At 37.6% G+C, this 23,259-nt stretch overlaps 1 protein-coding gene across 6 annotated transcripts; it reads left to right on the forward strand.

The window, feature by feature from the left end:
• The first annotated feature begins 12,203 nt into the window (after nucleotides 1-12,203).
• On the forward strand, nucleotides 12,204-21,596 carry LOC121996291. Of its 6 annotated transcripts, none has more exons than XM_042550203.1 (9): nucleotides 12,204-12,738; nucleotides 14,671-14,853; nucleotides 17,177-17,269; nucleotides 17,483-17,665; nucleotides 17,791-17,893; nucleotides 17,985-18,170; nucleotides 18,256-19,400; nucleotides 19,726-20,144; nucleotides 21,216-21,596. In XM_042550203.1, the coding sequence occupies exons 1-9, from the start codon at nucleotides 12,490-12,492 to the stop codon at nucleotides 21,271-21,273; spliced, it is 2,619 nt and encodes an 872-aa protein (XP_042406137.1). In that variant the 5' UTR covers nucleotides 12,204-12,489; the 3' UTR covers nucleotides 21,274-21,596. The 6 variants fall into 6 exon arrangements, with proteins under 6 accessions (XP_042406137.1, XP_042406138.1, XP_042406139.1 ...); XM_042550204.1 differs by having other exon boundaries at nucleotides 17,988-18,170; XM_042550205.1 differs by having other exon boundaries at nucleotides 14,671-14,808.
• The last annotated feature ends 1,663 nt before the right edge of the window (nucleotides 21,597-23,259 follow it).

Raw genomic sequence — 23,259 nt, forward strand, 5'->3', positions numbered from 1 at the left:
TGGCGATGTTGAGGACAAAGGGGTCTGGACCAAGGTAGGGATCGATAGAGTGGACGAGGGAGGAGAAGAGGCAAAGGGCCTCATGGGAGGCAGAGGAGGAGACGTAGTTGTAGGTGCAATCGACCTAGGTTTGATTGGGTATGATCATGGTTTTGATGTGTGTGTCAAAAGTTTAAGTTAGGTCTTATATATGTTTGATATGTATATTTTGAGTTATGCAGGACTTGGTAAAACATACATAAGGAGTTTGGTGCGGTCAAGCTTGGGAAGCTCATTCTAGGGCTCGAGTCCTTAAGACAGTGAAGGATGATGTGGAAGCTATTCGACGGACCGCTGGACGAGGAGCAATGGAGTGGAGCTGAGAGAGGATTTCAAGGAAACACGAAGGATGGCATGGAGAGGAGTCGTAAGCTTAAGTGCATCTGAGGGACGAAGGCCAAGGAAGAGGGCTTTAAAGGGGTGATTCCAAAGAGGATGGGTGTGAATGTGTAATTGGGACCAGACGATTGATAGAAATTGTAGTTGACTGGTCTAGTCGATTGAGCAGTCGACTATGAGCGAATAGAAGCATTCTGTGTTAGAGTGTATACTGAAAGCCTAAGCTTTTGTAAACATTTATTTTGAATAAAGAATCACATTTGGTCAAATCGTCTACATTTGTTGTAGTTGTTCAATTAATTTATATTGTAGATAACATAGTATGTGGTGTCACATACAGAAGATGATGTTATCAGTACCTTATAAATTATAAACGGGAGCTCACGACCAAAATGGAAAGGAACAAACCATTGGAAGGTCGTAGTGTAATTAGGAATTAGTTTATCTTAACTATATAATTACACTAGTACACTTAGAGTGTATTGAGTAGGACCATTCGAGGTCGTTTCTTTTATACTGACTTTATAAAGGAACAAAGACCTCAGTTATTATGGAAGTGTGTGCTCTTAATCCTAATATAATAACAAGCACATATATTTGATATTTATTTCTTTAATTTATCAATGGGTGAGATTTAGTTCGATAAATCAATAAGCCCGATAAGTTGGGAAATGATATCACTTATAGTGTGTGTTGTTGATTATAGAAGGAAACTGTATCCTAGTAATCTAGGTTGATAATGTCCCTAAGATGAGCTCATAAAGATTGTCATGTTAAACCCTGCAGGTGGACTTAGTCCGACATGACGATAAGGTTGAGTGGTACTATTCTTGGATGAAGATATTAATTAAATGAGTTGTTAGTAACTCACTTAATTAGTGGACATTTGACATCTTAAACATAGGGAGACTAACACACTCATAATAAGAAGGGGCCCAAAAATGTAATTTGGGATTGGTGCGGTAGTTCAATAATAGTTCTCTAGTGGAATGAATTATTATTGATAAAATTAAGTTGTGTGTTCGGGGCGAACACGGGATGCTTAATTTTATCGGGAGACCAAAACCAATTCCTCCTCTCGGTCCCTATCGTAGCCTCTTATTTATAGAGTACTATACCCACCTATACCCACCTTCATACCCATGAGAAGGGGGCCGGCCAAGCTAGCTTGTGGATCAAGCTAGGGCCGGCCAAGCCTTGATTCATGGGTGGCCGGCCCTAGCTTGAACCCAAGTTTAGGTGGTCGGCCCCCATTAAATTTAAAAGAATTTTAATTTTAAATTATTCTTATGTGGAAGATATAATTTATTGGAGAGAATTAAAATTAAAATATCTCTTCTACAAAAGATTAAGAAAAGAGATTAGGTCTCTTTCCTTATTTGTAGATAGGAAAGATGTTTTATTTTTTTCTCTTTAAAAATTATTTACATGTTGAAAAATTAAAATTATAGAAATTTCTTTTTATCAACCATGAAGGGATTATAAAGGGAAATTTTATTTTTTAAAATTTCCAAAGATAAATAAGGAATTTTTAATTGTTGATTAAAAATTATCTTGTTTGCTCTCCATGAGGTGGTCGGCCATGATGAATTAATTAGGAAATTTTATTTAATTTTTCTTAATTAATTGTTGTCAAGGAAAGTTAAGGAAATTTTATTGTAATTAAATTTCCTTATTTACCAAAGCTAAGGAATATAAAAGAGGGGTTGGGGTGCCTTCATGTAACACAACCTCTATTATTCTTCTCCCTCTTTTCTTCCTTGGTGTGGTCGGCCCCTTAAAGCTTTCTCTTCTCCTTGTTGTGGCCGAACCTCTTCTTCCTTTTGGAGATCTAGTTGTGGCCGGATACAAGCTTGGAGAAGAAGGAGAGAAAGCTTATATCCCTTGGAGCATTGGTGGTGTTTTCTCTTCATCCTTGGAGGTGCACTTGAGTTGGCCGAATCTTACAAGGAGGAGAAGAAGGTGTTTTGGAGGTTTCTCATCTCGGAAGATCGTTGCTCACACAACGTTCGAGGTTAGAAGAGGAATACGGTAGAAGATCAAGAGGTCTTTCTAAAAGGTATAACTAGTATTTTTCCTTTCCGCATCATACTAGTTATTTTTGGAAATAAATACCAAATACAAGAGGCATACGATTCTAGTATTTCGAATTTATTTTCGATATTGTGTTCTTTGTTTTTTTTCTTTTCTTTGTGATTTGATTGTTCTTTTTGGTTAACCTAAAGTTATTTTAGGAAATTAAATATTAGTTTCCCTTAAAAGGTTTTGTCAAGTCGGTGGTGGTTGCTCCCATATCCAAGAAGGTCATGTGCCTCGCCATGTCAGTACTAGAAGCCAATTTTGGAAATTAATGTTTAATGGAATTAATAACCTAGGTGATTTGGATCGAACGTGTTAAGTTCCGCAGGAGATCCAAGTCAAAACCTAAAAAAACAAATAGATTAAACTTTGGATCAAACGTGTTAAGTTCCGCAGACGATCCAAGTTTAATTTAAAAGAACACATGGTAGCTAGAAAAAGGTTCAGACCTTTGTACAAAATTTTTGTACAGTGGAACCATTAGGTTTTCCGAGTAGCAATCAACATTCTGTTCACTTAGCTAGCAGTGATCAGTCGACTGGTAAGTGGCCATTGGTGACCGTTGGCATTTTGTGAAGTAGTCGTTGGCCATATCCAACAGTAGCACCAATTGACTGGTGTGCAGGAAATGAGTTGTCATTTGATCAACTCTTTCTACTCTATTTAAGGATGCATTGAGTGATGGAGGAGGTTACTGAAAGTCATTCCCTCAAGAGCTTCCAAGGAAATTCTCTTCCTCCTAATCTAAGTTCTCGTCTTGTAAAGAGGAAGACACTTTGTGAGATGTTTGCTCTACCGAGAAGGAGAAAGCATTAGCTGGAAATTGTTAGGGACTAATCCACCGACGAATTGAGGAATCGTCTACCTCAATGACAAGTCGTAGAGTAGGAGAAAGCAATCTCCAAACCACATTACATAATCTTGTTAGCGTTTTGCTTTCTTTCTTACATAGTTTTTATTGATATCATTCCGCTACGCACTGACATTGTAGGAAGGCAAATGATTTGGGGTGACCAAGCTATTCAACCCCCCTTCTAACCGGCCATTGATCTTCAACAAGTGGTATCAGAGCAAGGATGCCCTTCAACAAACTAATCGCCGAGAAGAGCACTTTCAACAATATGGTCGGCTCACACATCTAACCACCCAAATTCAAAGGAGACTTCTCTTGGTGGAAGAAGATAATGGAGGTATTCTTTGATACCGAGTTTGATATTATGGTAATAATAGAAAATGGTTTCGAGATACCTAGGAATGAAAACAACATGATAATCAACAAAGCAAGATGGAGCAAGAAGCAAAAGGAAGAGCATTTAGCAAACTCAAAAGTCTTGCATCATCTACTAAATGTTCTTTCCCAACAAGAAGTAATAAGGATTGGAAACTACACGAGTGTCAAGTGGGGAAAGCAAGTAGAGCTTCATGAAAACACATTAGAATCAAATTACCAAGAAGGGACCTCCTCCGAACACAACTCAATAACATCAAACTCAAAAAAGGAGAAAAGGTATCTTTACTTCATGCTAGAATTAAAGAAATTTTAAATGGACTAACAATTGTAGGTGAGAAACTTTCCAACTGAGATGTCATGATGAAAGCCATCAACACTTTCCCAAGAACCACAACATGGATCTCCATTGTAGATTCATTCTACATTTCAAAGGATCTAGAGAATAACACTCTACTATGGATCTTTATGAGACTCGAATTGAAGGGTTAGATGAAGAAGTTCATAGATCAAGAGGAGTGACCCTTATGGCAAACAAGGGAAAGGGTAAGAAGAAGAAGTCTTCATCCCCACCATCCTCTAACTTTGAAGAATCAAGCGCCTTAATGGATAGAGATCAAGAGGCATACATGGTAAGGAAGATGAGAAAAGCATTTAAGAATTTTAATTCTAACAAATCACATGCTAGGAGAAGTTCAAGGGGCAAGAGTAGAAGAAAGAAGGTCAAATGCTACAATTGCCAAGGAAAAGGACACATAAGGGATGAATGCCCTCTCTTGAAGAAAAAGGAAGAAAAGAAGATGAAGAAAAGAAAAAGACAAAGGAAAAAAAAAGGGAAGAAGGCTCACAATCTAAAGGCAACATAGGATGATCCATCGTTATCGGAAGAAGAACGTCATGTATCTCATTTTTCTCTAATGGGAATTGATGGCATAGCCTCCACTTCATCTGAAAGAGAAGAGGAAAGGAGCTCAAGTGAAGAAGAAGGGAGCTCAAGTGAAGGGGGAGGTCAAATTTCATATTCGGACTTCTCGCTAAGTAAGGTATACAATTTACCCACTCATACTTTAGTCAAAATTATTTCAAGTACAAATGAAGATTTGTTAAGGCTAAAAAGAAAAACAAATCCTTGAAAAATGAGATTAGTATTTTAGAGGAAAAATTAGAATCCATGTCTTCCAAGTTAAATGATTCCTCTAGTATGCATGCTTCTTCTAGTTTAAATGATTCGTGTTTAAAAGAAGAAAATAAGGAATTAAGAGAAAAGGTAGAATGCCTTAGTAAAGCCTTTGAAAATTTTGAAATAGGTTCCAAAACCCTAAACATAATCATTGGGAGCCAAAGGGTAAGTTTCAACAAAAAGGGGTTAGCGTATAAAGAATCCAACAATAAAAAATCTTATCATTGTCTAATTGCTAGGGGCAACCCAAGACAAAGACGATAGATAGAAAATGAATTCTCAAGGAGTATTTGGTTAGCCTAATTAGGAAGAACTTCTATTGGGTACCAAAGTCAATCCTCAAAGGTTAGACGATTTTTAGGTTAGTCAACCATTGAAGTCATACTTAAATCTTTGAAAAATTGTTGACTTAAGATCTTAAGGGGAAACACTTAGCCTTGATAGAAATTTATGATAAGAATGGCTAAGTAGAGATTACCTTCATTTTATCTCACAATGACATGCATTATGTCTCTAAAGATAAATGTGAGATGCTAGGATAATACTCATAATTTATTTATGCTTATGACATATTGTTGAATTATGAAATGTATCAAAATAGTAATCATAAACCAACTATGGGGAAAGTAAATATTTAATTAATGGACATCTTGCCCATAGATCATAGTTGGATATTTTAAATGTTTTGAAAATAATTCTATATTTTATTTATAGTGGTATAGTTATTTTAAAATCTATGTATTCAAAACAAATTTTAAAATTGATATAAACTTGAGTGATTTTCAAAGTTTTTGAATTTTTGTCAAAACTTCAAAAATATAATGAATTTTTATGAAAATATATTTCTATTGGGTAGAGGATATTATAAGAAATATATTTTAAAATTTTATGATTTTTTTGAAAATTTCTATACATTTATGAAGTTGGTTTTAGAAAGCTGAAATTCAAATTGGATTTGTGTCAGTCGACTGCATCAGATATCAGTCGACTGGTAGCTGTTTTCTAGCACCTTCAGGAGTTGATTGGGTTAACTTATTTTGTGGTGTCAAAGAGTAAGAAATGTTAAGGTTTAAGTTAGAAACTTTTTTTAAATTCTCCATACTTAAGTAAGAACTTGAAAATTAATGTGATAAAGTATATGTTAAGGGGAAGCTTGGATTTATGCTTCAGGTTTATCTTCTGCTTTTAAATTTTCAAGTTGTTATTTATGTCTAACTTAAATATATTGCCACACATCAAAGAGGGGAAGATTGTAGGTGCAATCGACCTAATTTTTACCAAGTACGATCATGATTTTGATGTGTGTGTCAAGGAGTTTAAGTTAGGTCTTATAGATGTTTGATATGTGTGTTTTGAGTTATGCGGGACTTGGTAAAATACACATGAGGAGCTTGGTGTGACCAAACTTGGGAAGCTCATCCTAGGGATCGAGTCCTTGAGACGGTGAAGGATGATGTGGAAGGCATCCGAGGGACCATCGGACGAGGAGCAATGGAGTGGAGCCGAAGGAAGTGGACTTCAAGGCAATGTGAAGAATGGGATGGAGAGGAGTCGTGAGCTCAAGTGCATCTGAGGGACGAAGGCCAAGGAAAAGGGCTTCAAAGGGACGCCTCCAGAGAAGATGAGTGTGAGTGTGTAATCGGGACCAGTCGACTGATGAAAGTCTAGTCAACTAAGCAGTCAACTAGTCTAGTCGACTGAGCAGTCGACTGGGAGCAAACAGGAACATTATGTTCACTCATCCAGTAGTGACCAGTCGACTGATACTTTTGCTAGTCAAGTAGTAAGTGGTCATTGGTGATTGTTGGTATTCTACGAAGTAGTTGTTGGCCACATCTAATGGTAGCACCAGTCGACTAATGGAAGTGTCAGTCGATTGGTGCATAGAAAATGAGTTGTCTTGTGATCAACTCTTTCTACTCTATTTAAGGATGTGTTGAGGGATGTAGGAGGCTACTGATGTTGGTGCAATCGACCTATGTTTTGATGTGTGTGTCAAAGAGTTTAAGTTAGGCTGTCATATGTATTTGATATGTGGTTGAGTCATGCAGGACTTGGTGGAACACATGAGAGCAAGTGTGAGAAGCTAATCCAAGGGCTCGGATCGTTGAGTCGGTGAAGGATGGTGTGGAAGACATCCGAGGGACCGCACGGACGAGGAGCAATGGAGTGGAGCCGAAGGAAGTGGACTTCAAGGCAGCGTGAAGGATGGCACGGAGAGGAGCCGCGGGCTCAGGTGCATCTGAGGGACGAAGGCCGACGAAGAGGACTTCAAAGGCGACTCCGGAAAGGATGAGAGTGTGAGAATGTATTGAGACCAGTCGACTGGTCATGAGACCAGTCGACTGATCCAAACTCACAGAATGCACAGAAGCATTCTGTGCTTGTCGACTAAGGGGACCAGTCGACTGGTCCTGAGACCCTAACGGCTAGCACCAGTCGACTGATGCTTGGACCAGTCGACTGGTGTCAGGGTTTGAGTTGATTTGTGATCAACTCTCTCCTCTTATTTAAGGGGAGCTTTGGGGCATTGAGGAGGTTACTGATGCTTGTAGTTTAACTCCTATTCTGTGCCCAAAGCTTCCAAGTCAATTCTCTTCCTCCTAATTCTAACTCCATCTTGTAAAGAGGAAGAGTGCCTTTGTGAGAGGTTTACTCCACCGAGAAGGAGAAGCTCTAGCCGGAGATTGTCGGGGACTGATCCACCGAAGGATCAAGGGATCGTCCACCTCAAGGACACGCCGTGGAGTAGGAGCATCATCTCCGAACCACGTTACATCGAGTTTGTTAGCGTTTGCATTCTTGTTTGTTTCATTCCCTTGGTTTTAGTATATTCCGCTGTGAACTAACCCTTGTGTAGAGAAGAAATCGATTGGGGGTGGCCTAGCTATCCAACCCCCCTTCAAGCCGGCCACCGATCCTCCATCAATTGGTATCAGAGCAAGGAAGCTCTTCAACGGACTAATCGCCAAGAAGAACAACATCATCAAATGGCCGGCTCAAACATTCATCCACCCAAATTCGAAGGAGACTTCTCTTGGTGGAAGAGGAGAATGGAGGTATTCTTTAATACCGATTTTGACACTATGCTAATCATGAGGAGTGGTTTTGAAGAGCCCAAGGATGAACACAATGAGACAATCGACATAACAAGATGGACCAAAAGGCAAAAAGAAGAGCATCTAGCAAATGCCAAGGCAATCCATCATCTACATAATGTTCTTCCCCAACAAGAAATAACAAGGGTTGGAAGCTACTCAAGCGCCAAGGAATTATGGGAAAAGCTAGTGGAGCTTCACGAAGGGACATCGGAAGCAAAATTGGCAAGAAGAGACCTCCTTCGAACTCAACTCAACAATATCAAACTTGAGAAAGGAGAAAAGGTATCAACTTTACATTCTAGAATTAAAGAAATTATTAATGGACTAACAAGTGTAGGTGAGACACTCTCAAATCGAGACATGATGACAAAAGCCCTAAATGCTTTCCCAAGAACCACAACTTAGAGCTCCATTGTAGATTCATACTACGTATCAAAGGACCTAGAGAAATCCTCTCTAGATGAACTCTTCTCAACAATGGAGCTTCACGAAACAAGAGTTGAAGGATTAGATGGAGAAGCTCATAAATCAAGAGGAGTAGCCCTTGTGGCAAATAAGGGAAAGGGAAAGAAGAAGAAATCTTCATCACCACCATCTTCCGACTCCGAAGAATCAAGTGCCTCAATGGATAGCAATCAAGAGGCATATATGGTAAGGAAAATGAGAAAGGCATTTAAATCCTTTTCTTCTAACAAATCTCGTGCTAGGAAAAGTTCAAGAAGCAAAAGTAGGACAAGGAAGATCATTTGCTACAATTGCCAAGGAGAGGGACACATAAGAGATGATTGTCCTCTCTTGAAGAAGAAGGAAGGGAAGAAGAAGGAGGAGAAGAAGACAAAAGAAAAAGGGAAGAAGGCTCATAACCTAAAAGCAACATGGGATGATCTATCATCATCATCGGAGGAAGAGGAGCACCATGTAGTCAATTTTGCTCTAATGGGAATTGATGATGTAGCCTCCACCTCATCCGAGCAAGAAGAAGGAAGGAGCTCAAGTGAAGATGAAGAGGGGAGCTCAAGTGAAGGGGGAGGTCAAACTTCGGATTCGGACTTCTCGGTAAGTGAGGTACATAATCTTCCTCCCCATATCTTAGTTAAAATTATTTCAAGCACAAATGATGACTTGTTCAAGGCAAAAAGGAAAAACAAGTCTTTGAAACATGACATTTGCATGCTTAAAGAAAAATTAGAATCCATGCCTATTAGGGATGATGATTTGCATGCTTCCTCTACAAGTTCAAATGATTCATGTTTAGAAGAGGAAAATAGGAATTTAAGGGAAAAGGTAGAATACCTTACCAATACCCTTAGAAAATTTGAAATTGGCTCTAAAACCCTAAATATGATCATTGGGAGCCAAAGGGCAAGTTTTAAGAAAAATGGGATAGGATACAACGAACCAAATAATGAAAAGACCTACCATTGTTTACTTGCTAGGGGGCAATCAAAAACCAAGACCATAGATAGAAAATGGATCCCCAAGGAATACTTGGTTAACCCAATTAGAAAGAATTTCTATTGGGTGCCAAAATCAATCCTCAAGGGTTAGAGGATTTTGGTTTTAGTCAACCAATGAAATCATAACTCAAATTTTTGAAAAATGGTTGACTTGAGACCTTAAGGGGGAGGACTTAGCCTTGATAGAGATTCATGATCAAGAGGGCTAAGTAAAGGTTACCTTTATCTCACAATGATTTGCATTATTTTCTAACCATAAATGTGAGATATTAGGATGATACAAATAATTCACATATGCTTATGGCATTTTTGATGAGTTATGGTTTGTATCAAATTTTTAGTGATCATAAGCCAACTATGGGGAAAGCAAATGTTTAATTAATGGACATCTTGCCCATAGATCATAGTTGGATATTCTAAATGTTTTGAAAACATTTCTATGTTTTATTTGCTGTGATATAGCTATGTTAAATCATGTGATTGCAAAACTGAGCCTTAATTTGATACAAACTTGCATGTTTTTGAGATTTTTTGAGATTGGGTCAAAATTTTAAAAATACTTTGACTTTTCATGAAATCATATTTTTCCTAGTTAAAGAACATTATAAGAAATATGTGCTCAAAATTTCATGATTTTTTGAATTTTCTGGAATTTTTTGTGCATTTCTGAAGTTGACCTCAGAAGGCTGAAATTTGGGTTCAGCATGTACCAGTCGACTGGGATAGGTACCAGTCGACTGGTACCAGCCTTTCAGCAATCTGAGGGTTTCTGAAATCAATTTTTTGGTCCAAATTTGGTTGGAACTGATACCATAAGTGTGTGTACGAGTTTAGTACAACATTTTTGATGGTGTCAAAGGGGGAGAAAGGGGTAGGTTTAAGTTAGAGACCTACTTAGTTTTATTTGTGTGAAAATCTTTGAAAATTAAGGTTGAGAGCATGTGTTAAGGGGGAGCTTGGGTGATTATCCTTCATGTTTACACATGGCTTGTAATTTTCAAAATTTCTATTTGTGCCTAACTTAAACATATTGCCACACATCAAAAAGGGGGAGATTGTTGGTGCAATCGCCCTAGGTTTTGATGTGTGTGTCAAAGAGTTTAAGTTAGGCTGTCATATGTATTTGATATGTGGTTGAGTCATGGAGGACTTGGTGGAACACATGAGAGCAAGTGTGAGAAGCTAATCCAAGGGCTCGGATCGTTGAGTCGGTGAAGGATGGTGTGGAAGACATCCGAGGGACCGCACGGACGAGGAGCAATGGAGTGGAGCCGAAGGAAGTGGACTTCAAGGCAGCGTGAAGGATGGCACGGAGAGGAGCCGCGGGCTCAGGTGCATCTGAGGGACGAAGGCCGACGAAGAGGACTTCAAAGGCGACTCCGGAAAGGATGAGAGTGTGAGAATGTATTGAGACCAGTCGACTGGTCATGAGACCAGTCGACTGATCCAAACTCACAAAATGCACAGAAGCATTCTGTGCTTGTCGACTAAGGGGACCAGTCGACTGGTCCTGAGACCAGTCGACTGGTACATGTCCGTTGGCTGTGAAAAGAGCCGTTGGCTGTGCCTAACGGCTAGCACCAGTCGACTGGTGTCAGGGTTTGAGTTGATTTGTGATCAACTCTCTCCTCTTATTTAAGGGGAGCTTTGGGGCATTGAGGAGGTTACTGATGCTTGTAGTTTAACTCCTATTCTGTGCCCAAAGCTTCCAAGTCAATTCTCTTCCTCCTAATTCTAACTCCATCTTGTAAAGAGGAAGAGTGCCTTTGTGAGAGGTTTACTCCACCGAGAAGGAGAAGCTCTAGCCGGAGATTGCCGGGGACTGATCCACCGAAGGATCAAGGGATCGTCCACCTCAAGGACACGCCGTGGAGTAGGAGCATCATCTCCGAACCACGTTACATCGAGTTTGTTAGCGTTTGCATTCTTGTTTGTTTCATTCCCTTGGTTTTAGTATATTCCGCTGTGAACTAACCCTTATGTAGAGAAGAAATCGATTTGGGGGTGGCCTAGCTATCCAACCCCCCTTCAAGCCGGCCACCGATCCTCCATCAACTGATTCTTGCTAGAATTCTCCTAAGTTATTCCCTTAAGCTTCCAAGCCAATTCTCTTCCTCCTAATCTAAGTTCTCATCTTGTAAAGAGGAAGAGAGTTTTGTGAGAGGTTTGCTCCACCGTGAAGGAGAAAGCATTAGTTGGAGATTGCCGGGGACTAATCCACCAATGAATTGAGAGATTGTCCACACCTCAAGGACAAGCCGTGGAGTAAGAGCAAGTAATCTTCGAACCAAGTTACATAGTCTTGTTAGTGTTTTGTTTTTTTTTCTTAGTTTTTATTGTTAACATTTGCTACGCACTAACATCGTAGGAAGGCAAACGATTTGGAGTGGCCAAACTACTCAACCCCTTTCTAGCCGACTACCGATCTTCAACAGTAGTTGGAGATAAGGACGCTCGAGCAAACCTAGGAATGATCCGCTCCTCCACCTATGTCATATGCTTCTCCACTTGTGTCGCGTCCCATGGGGGCATCGTTGGAATTTTTTTTATATTAATCCCTAATCACACAAAACCTAAGAATTTTGAGGTAATCAGGATTTATGCCCCCATTTATTAATGTGACGGCATGTTCCATTACTTGAGAATTACTCATTATTTTATTCAAATGGAATTAAATAATATAATCTTAGGTCCATACCAAAGGTTATGAAGTATAGCCCTAAACCAAACCCACCCAAGTGTATTCATCGTCATAATTTGGTGGATTGCCGTTTTATCGTTGATACATAAAAGAAAGGGATTTCCACCTTAGAACCGATCCCATTAGAAACCTCGATTCGAACCGCTTCCCCAATCCTGCACTCGTTCGGATTTCTCTAGGAAAAATCCTGCCTTTCCCCTTTCCTTGCGACCGTCCACTGCCCTCTCGGTTTCCGATCGCCTCCCCCATCGAGTTGGCGGCGATTCCGTCGATTTCTCGATCCGCCGTGATATTTGGCCATCGTTGGTTCGCCGGTGGCCGGAAAGTTTTGAACTTGGGGGCTCCGTTGTCGGTGTTTTCCCGGGATGGGCGACCTGGAATCCTGGCCGCCGCTGGCCGACGCCGACGCCTCGGGAGGTCATGAATCGCTTTATTCCCATCCCCAGCTGCCGAATCCGCATCCTTCTGTGATCAAGGCCGAGAATTGGAAGCGGGCAGAGGAGGCTACTCGAGAGGTTTTGTGGTACATCCGGCCGACGGTCGTCTCCGAAGAAAGGCGGAAGGCCGTTGTTGATTATGTGCAGGAGCTGCTCAGGACGCGCATGGGGAGTAGGGTGAGTCATTTCTGCTTGGTTACTTGTACGATCTGTTTAGATATTGCCTATTTTATTCTTTTGATTCGTGGCAAAATATTTCTTTTTCAATTTTAGTTCGTAAATTGCTTTCAATCACTTTTCGTCATGCATTGGATGCTCACATTGTTGTGGTTCTTTTCATGTGCGCGTGTTTTCATTGTTTTTTTTTTTTTGGTTCTTATATAATGTTGCAGCCTGCATTGATCTTTCCACCAGTCACGTTTTCATCATTTATACTTTCTAGGTAGTTACTGAGCTTAAACCTTGTTATACTGGCTGGCTCCAAGATGCCGTATAGCTTTCTTATAAGAAAACTTTGCATAATTTCGGAAATAGTTGCTCCAAATCTTTTCTGAAATCTAAGCGTGCAGGACAAATTTCAGAAAAATCAAGATCAAGTTAAACCTTTGTATATTTTTTGTACTTACTATTACAGTTTTATAAATTTCCTTGGAGGTGAAATAAAATTGTTGCTATTGGGTATCGAAAATTGGAGGCAATAAATTTAGGTTCATTATATATTGCTCGCTCAAGTTGGAGTTAACCAAAAATAGTTGCTCTTTCTGTCATGTAATTAGTTGAAGTTAGGCTATTAAGTTTTGAAGTATACTCTCATTCTCATTTGCAAGTACATATAAGTAATAGTGATGATTCTTCTTTTATTTGGAGCCGTACTTAACTTTTTGAAGTACTGGTTTGGTGAGAGTCTATAATGGACAGCAATTTTTAGATGTTTACCATATTCCTATTGTGTCTGAATTTGAAACCAGCATCTGCTAGTTTCTTGAAAACATTTGGTGGCTTTGTTCAATGTGTAATTTCTGATTTTAACATATTGCATCAGTGTATTTGATTCTCCTTTTAATTTTATATGCTCCAATATATCTTACCAATTTCAACACAAAAGTAACTCGAACTTCCAGTATGTCTTAAGAGTTTCTAACATGTTCAAAGTTCCACCCCTATGTGACAGCTAAGGGAAGATATTGTGGCGCTGACATTGTATTCTCAGACATTATCACTGTTGCATTTGTGGCAGCTCCACAATTCTCGGTTCTTCAACCCAGACCTTTGTTGGGATCAATGAATCATATTGGTCACTATCCATTGTTGCAATTAATTGCCCTAAAGTTGGGTCTTGATGGCTACATCCTTAGTTATCCATATGGGATTGGCTGCATAATTTGCTACTGTCCTGTGCCATTGGTCATTTAGAGAATTTCTCTGTCACATCCTTGTTTTCTGGAATGTTCTTTTTGGGCATTCTCTTATCATGTTTATGTCAGATTTGGCTATTTTGTCATTGGCATAAATGAGACTTACTTGGTATGCACAATCTTTTCATTGTGTCATACAGAATCCTTGGGTTTAATTGTTATGATGAATGGAGTCTGGGCTTGTCCTTTTGGTTTCATGATTACTGTGGTGTTCATGTTAAATTAAAAGCTGAAGGAAACTGTATTATTGGATATTGCGGTTATCTACTTAGATATTTATATTTATCTACTTAGAACTTTTGTCTATTCACAGGTTTTGGAATTGAAAATTTCCTTTTGTTATATACACTTATGCACATATAGACACACAGAGAGCACCAAGCATGGAAGTTAAACGAGTTTGGTTAATGCTATGTCATCGACTCAGATATAACGTTAATCTGGTTGGACTTTTTTATGGATCCAATTGTGTTTCTGGGAAAGTTGCACAGGTAATGCTAGATGGTACTTAGATTAGATAATGGTATCCTTCTTGTTTTTGCTTTTGATGTGTGATATTTAGTGTAATCTTTTAGAAACACATTTTGTGAGTGTAATTAACATTTTTAGGAGAGGAGTATAATTGACTTTCCAGAAGTAGATTTTTGTTATAATCTGACTGAACCTATCTCGTGTTTATTTTTTATTTCATCAGGTGTTTCCATTTGGTTCAGTTCCTCTGAAGACGTATCTTCCTGATGGAGATATTGACCTGACTGCTCTAGGTGCCCCTAATAACGAAGACATGTTGGCAAGTGAACTTTGTTCTGTTCTTGGAGAAGAACATAATAAGGTTGCTGGGTTTGAAGTGAATGATGTTCAACTTATTCGTGCTGAGGTTCCTCATATTGAATTTTGGTTTATTGTCTAGTATGTAACTTGATACATCTATTCAAGTTGTCATTTCAAAATGTGATATATTTTCCATGCTTTATATTTGCATATCGTTTACCGCTTTTACATATTTTGAGATGAGAAAAAGTCGACATGAAATCATAAAAAGAATAAACTTGAAATTGAAGAAAAACTTATGAACTAGAACAATTACTAAACAATTGTAATGCAGAATCCACGAGGAAAGAATCAAAAGGATATATAGGATTATAAATCTGAAGTTCTTGTATGATCACCATGTGTCTCATTGGCTAGACATAAATTTATAAAATTCTGGTATTATTTGTCATGCTTTATGTATTAGGGTGTAAAAAACAACATATAAAAATAATATAGCAAAGATGAGAATGTGAAAATGGATATAAGGGGTTACTAGATGGCAGTGTTCAAAATGGCGGTGGAGGCGGCCGCTTAGGCGGTGCCTAGGTGGGAGGTGGGCATCAACCTCATTGCCTTTACACAGTGTTTTTGGTGGTAGGCTGGTAGCTCACCTCCTTCCGCCACCACCGTGCCTGGAACCGCTATTGTATCTCCACTGCGACACATCTGGATGCGTCGCCTGGGTTTGGCAATGAGTTCACTCATCACACAAGCCCAAAAGCCTCTCATGAGCTCGACGGGCCCGAATGCGTCGCTTGGGCCCGAGGACACGTCCTGACACGGGTAAGTTGTAAGTTAGGGTTTAATTAAATAATTTTAGGTTAATAATCACCTCCTATCTATGATTGGAATAATTTAAATAGACTTAATTAAAGTCTAATAAAATTTTATATCTATATATATATATATATATATATATATATATATATATATTAAAAAAACTATTGTTTTTAAATTTTTAATTAATATAGTTTATTAAAAGTAAATATTATATAGAATAATGATTATTATTAATATTATGTATAAAAAATAGTAAAAATTCAATCGCCTAGGCACCGCCTAGGCGGCGAAGCAGTAGGCGGTCACTAACTGCTTTGCCACTGCCTATCGCCATTTGTAACATTGCTAGATGGATAACATAGAAAATATTAATGTGAGAGAGCAATTATGTGCAATGCTAAAACAAGAAAAGAGAATTTGAGATGGAATGGACATGTTCAAAGGATATGAATAGACTCTATAATTAATTTGAGTTGAATTGATTAGAGTTGAAAGCATATGTGGTAGAAGATCTCAAAAAACTCTAGTCTGTAGAGATCTTCATATTACTAATGATTTAACCTTACATAAAAGTTCAATGAAAAGAAAAGATCCAAATAGCTTACCCATTAGCCCAAGTTAATGATGATGATGGACTTTACTTGATAGAGTGTGTGTGTGGACCAGGCCTAACATGACCCATTCCTTCATGTGCCGTGCTGGGAATTGCCTAAATCGGGTCTGGTTATGGGTGGGCTCTGTCTGCGATTTACACCTCTATCTAGGTCAGTTATGCCATTGCTTCTAGAAATTTCTTCCAATCATGCTTCTCAATACTAGGTGCCTTTTTTCCACTGGTGTTGGAATTTAATGAATAGCAAAGTGGAATTATTCAACCCTTTATCGTGGTAGAAAGTTCAGTAGATGACATGTTTGGAAGAAATATCATCTCTCATTTTGAAGTCCTCAATGTTTCTCTATGTGATTTGCGAGAAATTAGTTTCCATCTTAGGTGGCATTCAGGTAAGTGGTTAAGAGATTTCATTTTACAACTAAATCAATTTATTGATGCCTTTCTAGACTACTTTGAAAAGGTTTTCCCCTCAAAACTATGGCGGAGAATTAGAAAGAACTCAGAATTATTACAAAATACTTCTGCACTTGACATAATATAATTTACATTATTTCAAAAAATTCTAAACTCTTTTCCTGAAGACTTTAAGAGTTTTTGGTGAATATTTAAATATACATATTTAATACTTTGTTAAGAAGTAAATTGTATTGAAATTGGAAATGACTGTTATTGTTGAGATTTTAGTTATGAATGGCTTGCAAGAAACACTTGGCTTTAGATAAATTTTTTTTTGCCAGCTATATATATCTTTTTGCAGAAACTACATTTTTTACTTAACATCTATAAAACTGAATGGAGAAAAAGTACTGCTATAGTTACAAAGTGCCTGTTGTTTTGTTAATGTAGCATACATTTATAAACTTGTAATTTTCTTAAATCTCATTTCCCTAATGTGGCATTGAAGTATGATGGTGATTGACAACTTCATATCTCTGTGGACTTTCATATCTAGGATGGTCATACGGAGTCTTATGTCTGAATTTTATCTGTGCAGGTTAAAGTTGTGAAATGCATCATGCAGAATATTGTTGTAGATATCTCATTCAATCAAATTGGTGGGCTTTGTACACTTTGCTTTCTCGAGAAGGTACATTTGAAAAGCTTGTTGGTGCAACTTCAAATATGATTTGATCCTTTATATTTTTCCTTTTTGTTGGTGCAACTTCAAATATGATTTGATCCTTCATATTTTTCCCTTCCAAGGCGCGCTAGAATTCTTGTATATATTACATATTCATTCACTTGAAGAAATAATACATTATTCTCACCATGCAATTTAAAACTCAGCACTGTCTTGTAGATAAATGAAAAAATTGGAAAGGATCATCTATTCAAACGTAGTATAATATTGATCAAGGCTTGGTGTTACTATGAAAGTCGCATTCTTGGTGCCCATCATGGTTTGATATCTACTTATGCATTGGAGATTTTAGTACTTCATGTTTTCCATCTGTTCCATGAGCAAATGGATGGTCCTCTAGCGGTGAGTTTCCAAAAAAAGATTTTTTTTTAATCCTAAATATCATTTTGTTCCTTTGACTTTGTCTTGCAGTTGATTTCATAGCATTGTTCCTCTTTTAGCTTTTATGAGGGGCTGTCATTTGGCAGGTTCTCTATAGGTTTTTGGAATACTATAGTAAATTTGATTGGAGCAAAAACTGTATCACTCTACAAAGCGCCATTTCTATTTCTTCATTGCCAAAACTAGTAGGTAAAAGGAACTTCAACGTACTATTGTTGGTCAATTATTTGAATGAAACACTTTTAACTATTAGTGACCTTTTTGGCTTGTTCTTGCACAGTAGAACCATCGGAAACAAAAGGAAACTATTCGCCACTTACCGAGGAATTTATTGAAAAATGTGTAGAAATGTTTTCAGTTCCATCAAGGATGTACGAAAACAGCTGTCAAGCATTCACACAGAAGTACCTGAATATTGTCGATCCATTGAAACCAAGCAATAATCTTGGGCGCAGTGTTAGCAAAAGTTAGCAGTATTCAGTTTCATGGCAAGAATTCTAAATCAACTTGAAAATCTTTTACTAAGTTTCTTCTTTTGTCCTTGTTGATAGGTAATTTTCACCGCATACGCAGTGCTTTCACTTTTGGTGCTCGAAAACTTGGTCGGATTCTTCAATCATCTTCTGAAAACATTGTAGATGAAGTTAATTTGTTCTTTAGAAATACTTTATGTAGACATGGAAATGGGGAAAGGCCAGATGTGCAAGATGCCATTTCTAGTTCCCCAAAGAGTGGATCTGCAGATCATGTGGGAGTCAAATATAGATCATCAAACTTAAATGCTGAATATTTGAACAAGGATTCTCATTTTTCAGGTTTAACAAACCATGATTCTAGCAGAGCATTGATTGATGTGATAAATAACATAAATTGTTTTGACTTGGGTGAGGATCACATATCAAAGAAGCTAGATGACAAGCATTCTGCCAATCCAACTATTAATGTTAACAATTCTAGAAGTGGCTCCGTGGTGTTTGAGGAAGACATTATAAGTAAACATTCCACTGACGATGCTATAGATCTTCCTTCCACAAGAGCATTTGATTCAAGATCATTAGATGAAAGTTTTAAGCCATCGACATCTGGAAAAGTTTTTCATGCACCCCACTTGTTTTTCTGTTCAAATAACAATCAGGATGATAACATACTGGGCAATTCAAGTACAAGAGATAATGTTATGGTGGGCATGCCTTCAAATAAATCTACATCCCCTTGTAATGAAATGGGATATGAGGTTAAGTCAACTAATAGTGCATCCTGGCCTAGAAAATCCACCTTGGCTGCACCTTCTAGTTTTGTTCATGAATCACCATCATCAAGCTGGAATTGCAGAGATTCGTCCCTAGGGGGCTGCACAAATGATGGTAAGTTAGATGATGCAAGTTCCAGTTCTGATAACTTATCAAATCTCTCTGGTGATTTTCAGCTTTATTGTAGCAATCTACTTCATGCTCAGGAGTTCCAAGAGTGTTTTGTCAACTCTTGTTTAGTACCTGTCTATCATGCATCATCTTCTCCATATCAAAACAAGCATTCCTGGAATATGCAAAGCATGTATGCTCATGGTGCAAATGGCCTTGTCCACATGCCATCACTTCCCCCAAGTTATTATGTGATCCCACCCCTAATTTGTAATGATTATGGGGTCAAAGATATCACAAAAACAAGGGGAACTGGTACCTATCTTCCAAACACGGTGAGTTTGTACTTTACTTCTATATTTTTTTTTTGTGCTTTTTGAGAATATCATTTGGATACTTTGTTTTGTGTTGAGGTTGCACAGAGTAAATCTACATAATAATTTTTACTTATTCTAATTTTCCCATGTTTTTGGTGTTGTAATATAATTTGAACTCATTCTAAAGTTTACTGCTTGTGATGCCTATACATAGTGTTTATCATTCTGTCTACCTAAATTATTAGATTTATTTAGATCAGTAACTTCTGTAGATTTGATTAATCTGCACCTACCATTCTGAATTCAATTGCTTAAAGTTTGCTTGAAAACTTTGATTCTGTAGAATTCTCGTTCATACAGAGAGAGACAGTTCTCAGGAAGAGGCTGGAATCAAATGCAAGCAAATCATCTTCATAGATACCATAGAAATGGTCATGGGAACTCACCATATTATGAGGGTTCATCTGACGAAAGGAATCATGTTCCACCTCCACCACCTCTACCTGCTAGTTTTTTTAGAAATGGTCATGGTGATGCAATTCCATTGGATCAACCCGAGTCTCCTGGCTCTGCTTTTATGGTGGTTTCCCCTGATCCTGAGGGCAAACTTGAATTTGATAATTTTGGTCCTGTTACAATGGGAGTTTCATCTTCAGAACGGAGTAGCAATCGTGAGTCAGCCAATGCTGTTGATAGGGGCTCCAGATCTTCTATACCTGCATCGACAGTCGAAAGGCCACATAGAAGTTTGAACAATGAAAGGTAATTAACATATCTCGGAATTTTGATTGTCAAATGCAGCAGGATCTGTTGATGATATTGGTTTGGGTAATGTTCTTGATATAGGAATTTCTTTTCGTTCTTTGCTAGCTTTAGCTGCTTTAGTTTTCAATACATAATTTTTCGCCTTTTCATTTCAAGGTTTATTTAACTTGGTTTTTGGAACAACTGAATTTATTTGGCTCATCTTATCTTTCACCTTTAAATATTCGCCAATTAGATTCCACTAGTTACTATGAAATCTCATATTGATACAGGACCCTACATGTGGATCATTTTTAGATGCATCATCTTATAATTATGAGTAATAACACCTCAAGGAATGCTTCTTTGCCATTTGTGTTTCCATTTGACTTCTGCAGATTATGCATTCAGGAAGTTTAAAGAATCTATCCTAACACCAAGAAATATTTTTGGATCAGTGGACTTAAGTTTATCATGGGCCTTTAGAGTGATAGCATCTCCAATTTAGCCATACAATAGCCATGATGCTGTTGAATTCAGGACTGTATGATGCCATCCAGCACCGAAATTTATTTACAATTTTATGTAGTGTTTGATTTTAGAATTTAGAACCATAGTCCATTAGAGTTATCGCTGGTCAAGGATGGCACAACAGTTGGAATTAAGGTAAATGTAGTCAACAAACTCCCTCTTCTTTTGTTAAAAGAAGACTTGGAACGCTCCTTTCCCCCCACAATATGGTCCTTTCTTTTACGGAGTTGACAAATTCCTGCAAAGGATGCATAAGTTATCATCTTTGGATGGCATGGATCAACATGAGAACCCAAAAGGTTAGTTTCAAAAAGGTTTTTGTCACACGAGTGGTTATGAACTAAACAACTTCAGATGTAAGAATGTAAGAATGGAGGAAGAATGACATAGATCTTAGGATCTTTTTGGAAATCTGAACAGGCACAACACAATTGCAGAAACTGTGTCAACTTTTTTTTACATGCCATTGCTGTAGAAAAATTTTTATGATCACAGCTGTCAAATACAGTAACACAATAACAATGACCATAAAAAACTGGAAATGGATGAAATGTGCAGGTTAACTCAACCCTACCAGCTGAAGGATGATGGTGACTTCCCTCCACTGGCAGGATGAAAGGCAAGGGGAATGAATCCTTGAGCATTTGGAGCAGTTGCTTGAGCAATAGCATTGCAAATGCTGGTGTAAATCCTTGTTGCTAGGGGTGGTGAATTAGTATACTGTGTACATTCTAATGGCCTTTTCTTGAGAGGTTTATGACACCATATTGTTATGGTGGATTTTAATACGGTCAGAATATTTTTTAATCCCATTTTCCATTAGTTTGTTGATGCAGTCTAGCTGAAGAAGAATAAAGAAATGGAGCTGTAGAAAATTATTGTTCCAAGTTTTAATAGTTATATCTATCTATATATGTGATGTACTTTTTTCCTTTTATATTCCTGGGTTATTAGAGTGCGTGGTTTAGGGATATGAACTTGTTATTTTGATCTCACTGATGATGCTTTAAACTGAAGTTAATTGTTTTGATAAATTTGTTAGGAACATTCATGTTTAACACAGTTTTAGTTAATATGTTTTTAGTCAGAAAAATGTTTTAAAAGTTGTTTTTTTGCCATCAATCTAAAGTTTTATATATTTTTTCAAAATAGCTTTATAAATTTTTAACGGTAAAAATTAAAAGGGTGTCCCAAATTAATAGAAACGTCCATATCATATGGACGCTCTTTATAAAAAAAAAAAAAATCAATCAAATGGGTGTTTCTTTCATAATTTTATTTTAAAAAATATCCTTGGATTGAGAGATTTAGGATTTACAAGGTGTAAAAGTTATTGAATAATTGTTATAATATGTAAAAGTTACTAATAACATATTTAGGGCTCTTAGGGCTGGCTCAATTGATAAGTACATTTAGGGATGTAAATAAGTCAAGCCGCTCGTGAGCTATTCGAAGATCGATTCGATAAAAGTTCGTTTGAGCTCGTTTAATTAGGCTCGTTAAAATAAACAAACTAAGCTCAAGCTTCATAATATACGGCTCGTTAGCTCGTGAACATGTTCGTTAAGCTCATAAATCAATTTTTAAATAAACAAAATAATAGTTTTTATATTGAATTTATAGATTTTACACTCTACTTATGAAAAACATAGACAAATATATTAAATTTATTTATTAGAATAAAATTATAAATTTTAACAAGAATATTATAATTTTTTTAAATATATAATTTAGTTTTTAATGAATATTTAAATTTATAATTTATATTTATTAAGCTCGTTTAGGCTCGATAAAAGCTCGAATAAGTTTGTGAGCCATAAATATATTCGTTAAATAAAGCTCGAGCTCGGCTCGGTTATAAACGAGCTAAACTTAAACATCCAAGAGTTCGACTCGGCTCGGCTCGATTACACCCCTAAGTGCATTGGATAATGATTGTAATGATGGGGGGTTGAAACTCGGTAAAGGATTTCATCACCTCTCCGGATCCTGCTGATGCAAGGAAAGGAATCTCTTGGTGTGACGTTTAAATAGAGGTTTATAGAAAAAGTGTAGGAAGAGGGGGGATTTGTCAACGAAGAGGAGTCGCCTCTAGATTTAAACGAAAATAAATTTTTATTCAAATTAAAATCAAACTCAACATATTTTTACAAGAGTTTTAACCCTTATTTAAATGAGTCCAAATTCTCTAATTCGTAATCTCTTGTCCCTTTCACAATTTGCACGTCGGATCGCGGTCTGAATCCTGCCAAAATTAGTTGCGATCTCTCCTGGGTTCACCTTCCCACCTAGGTTATAGTTTTGGGTCGAGTCAGACGACTAGAAACTTCCAGCGGTGGGCGGACTATATGATGTCGAGCATAGGTGGGAAGGTGAACCCAGTGGTGGCCTCCAGCCGCCTGACTCGACCCAAAACTATAATCTAGGTGGGAAGGTGAACATAGGGAAGATTGCAGTCAATTTTGGTTGGATTTCGACCGCAATCCGACGTGCAAATTATGGAAGGGAATAGGAAAGAACTAGGATTACGGACCAAAGGATCTGCACTCTGTTTAAATAACCTAAAAATAAGAAAAAGTCGTAACAGACACAAGAAAAAGCA

The sequence above is a fragment of the Zingiber officinale genome, chromosome 6A (genome assembly GCF_018446385.1).
Source record: "Zingiber officinale cultivar Zhangliang chromosome 6A, Zo_v1.1, whole genome shotgun sequence".
Classification (NCBI taxonomy): Eukaryota; Viridiplantae; Streptophyta; class Magnoliopsida; order Zingiberales; family Zingiberaceae; genus Zingiber; species Zingiber officinale.